This window comes from Vespa velutina, chromosome 4 (genome assembly GCF_912470025.1).
Source record: "Vespa velutina chromosome 4, iVesVel2.1, whole genome shotgun sequence".
NCBI classification, from domain to species: domain Eukaryota; kingdom Metazoa; phylum Arthropoda; class Insecta; order Hymenoptera; family Vespidae; genus Vespa; species Vespa velutina.
In genome coordinates this window covers 2,192,424-2,194,923 of record NC_062191.1, presented here as the reverse complement: position 1 = coordinate 2,194,923, position 2,500 = coordinate 2,192,424, and the positions used below count along the sequence as shown (strand labels likewise).

Below are 2,500 nucleotides of genomic sequence, written 5' to 3'. Positions count from 1 at the left end.
AAGGTCGGGAATTCGAGTACATGGTTAGGCAGAGACGCATCACCATCGGTCGAAACAGCAGCAAGGGTGAGGTCGACGTCAACATGGGCCACTCCAATTTTATCTCGCGCCGACACCTCGAGATCTTCTACGATCATCCGTTCTTCTTTATGACCTGCAACGGCAAGAACGGCGTCTTCGTCGATGGCGTGTTCCAACGTAAGGGCGCACCTGCCTTTCAATTGCCAAAAACGTAAGTTCCCTTTATTTTCTCATATTATCATTTTAAAAATTTCATTGTGTTAACCTGTCTCTTTTCCATGTTGAATCCTTATGCATTTACAACGTTTAATCACTTAAGAAAGTCTCTCTCTCTACATATATATTTACTGTTTGCTTGCACATTTTATTTCATTATAATTCTAATGGTACTGTTTATGTGGAGTGTGAATCAATATATATGCTTTGGCCAATGTTACATTTTGACCAGAATTAATAAGACAAATGGCCATGTTCTATTGATGAGTTTGTGCTGGTGATAAAATATAGAATTGCTTTCAAGTCTTTCATTTCTTTTCTCTTTTTCTTTTCCCCCTTTTTTTTTTCTTCCTTTCTTTCTTGCGTAGCATCAAGCCAAAGATTTTCATGAGTTAATATTTTCTTGATTGTTTGTAAATATTGGTAACTGTCAAGATTATGATAAACAAACATATAATGGCATAGTATACTTACCTTTTTGCTATTTTCAAAGCGACAATGTGTTTATTGTGTGTGTTATATGTATCTTTCTATATATAATATTATTGTTTGTCCTTCATTTCAAAAACAGATACATTTTAAGGTTGGAATAAATAAGTATAAAAACTATTTTGCGCGCGCGCGCGTGCACGTACACACACACACACACACACATACACATACACACATACACAAATATGACACAAGAATATCTATAAGTATCAAGCAATGTCATTTGTGTTATTGATATTAGAAGATATACTTATGCGTAAGTAAATAATATTAGTATTTAACACATGATAATAGTAGAACTTTTTAAATTCCAGGTGCACATTTAGATTTCCAAGTACAAATATAAGACTTGTGTTTCAATCCTTGGTGGATGAACAAGAGCAAGGTAATGTACGTGTACCATCTCCTCCCAAACAGAGAGTGCCACTACCACCTCTACGTATAAATATACCTGATACGGGATATAGTAGTCCCTTTCCTTCTCCTACGGGAACCATAAGTGCTGCTAACTCCTGTCCAGCCAGTCCACGAGCAGGTCAGGGTAGAAGAAATATTTCGGCGGATTTACAAATGGTAGCGGCGTATGCTGCGGCGGTCGCGAATGATCCACAAAATTCTGGAATGGAGAGGCACGAGGGAACCCAAAGTTCCAGTAGGCAAATCAGTCCTGAACCTGGGACTGAGCAGCGTTATAGGGGTAGCAGTAGTTCGGGTCCAAACGGTACAACGGCACATTATAGTCCACCAAAAGATGACTCTAAGCCTCCGTACTCTTATGCCCAACTTATCGTTCAAGCAATAGCATCTGCGCCGGACAAGCAGCTCACGTTGTCAGGCATTTATTCGTACATAACAAAAAATTATCCTTACTATAGAACTGCCGATAAAGGATGGCAGAATTCTATTAGACATAATCTATCATTAAATCGTTACTTTATAAAAGTACCAAGAAGTCAAGAGGAACCTGGTAAAGGTTCTTTCTGGAGGATAGACCCACAGTCCGAAGCAAAGTTAATAGAACAAGCCTTTAGACGAAGAAGACAAAGGGGTGTACCTTGTTTCCGAGCTCCATTTGGATTATCCTCAAGGTATACCGATATAATATGTATCTTTATTTATTACTTGTGATTGATTTTTTTTTATCAAATGATATATCATTCTTATCTTTAAATTAACAGAAGTGCACCTGCGTCTCCGTCTCATGTGGGAATTAGTGGTTTAATGACACCGGAATGCCTGAGTAGGGAAGGTTCGCCAGGACCTGAAACATATCCTGATAATTCTGTTCCTTCTCCAGCTGGTCATCTTACGAGTCAGTCTGCACCAGGATCACCGGGACATCCATATGCGCCGTCTTCCCAACAATCCCATAAAGGACGTTTGGTACAACAAATTACTGTTGTCACCAATGGCGTAAGTGGAGACGCAGCGAGGGAAGGTATCTATACATTTTGAATTCGTTAATACATTATTTATATATTTGCGATTATCAATGGAAAAGCTTTTTTATTTCAATTGTAGAAAAATACTTGGTGCCTGGAAACATAGTAGAGGAGCATTCTTTATCTCCGGCTGGACAATACAGCCCAGCTCCTGTTATTGTACAAACAACATATAATTACAGGTATAACTATAGATATTTTTTAATATATTATTTACAAGATTAGACATGACGTTTCCCCCATGAAACGTATATCCATCTAATAAAAGTCCTTTTAATTTACCTTTTAGTGGAAGCTTTATCGGCCCTGACGCAGGCGTTGGGGTTGGG

The 2,500-nt window shown here is 38.4% G+C and overlaps 1 protein-coding gene across 4 annotated transcripts in view; it reads left to right on the top strand.

Moving 5' to 3' along the window:
• LOC124948351 (forkhead box protein K1) overlaps positions 1–2,500 on the top strand; it is a 4,851-nt gene that overhangs the window by 1,564 nt on the left and 787 nt on the right. For all 4 annotated transcript variants that reach the window (XM_047491837.1, XM_047491839.1, XM_047491840.1 and 1 more), the window contains 5 exons: positions 1–232; positions 1,044–1,817; positions 1,908–2,167; positions 2,251–2,353; positions 2,461–2,500. The exon at positions 1–232 is cut by the window's left edge; the exon at positions 2,461–2,500 is cut by the window's right edge and continues 787 nt beyond it. In XM_047491837.1, the coding sequence (XP_047347793.1) occupies positions 1–232; positions 1,044–1,817; positions 1,908–2,167; positions 2,251–2,353; positions 2,461–2,500 (1,409 nt within the window). The remainder of the gene's footprint in view (positions 233–1,043; positions 1,818–1,907; positions 2,168–2,250; positions 2,354–2,460) is intronic.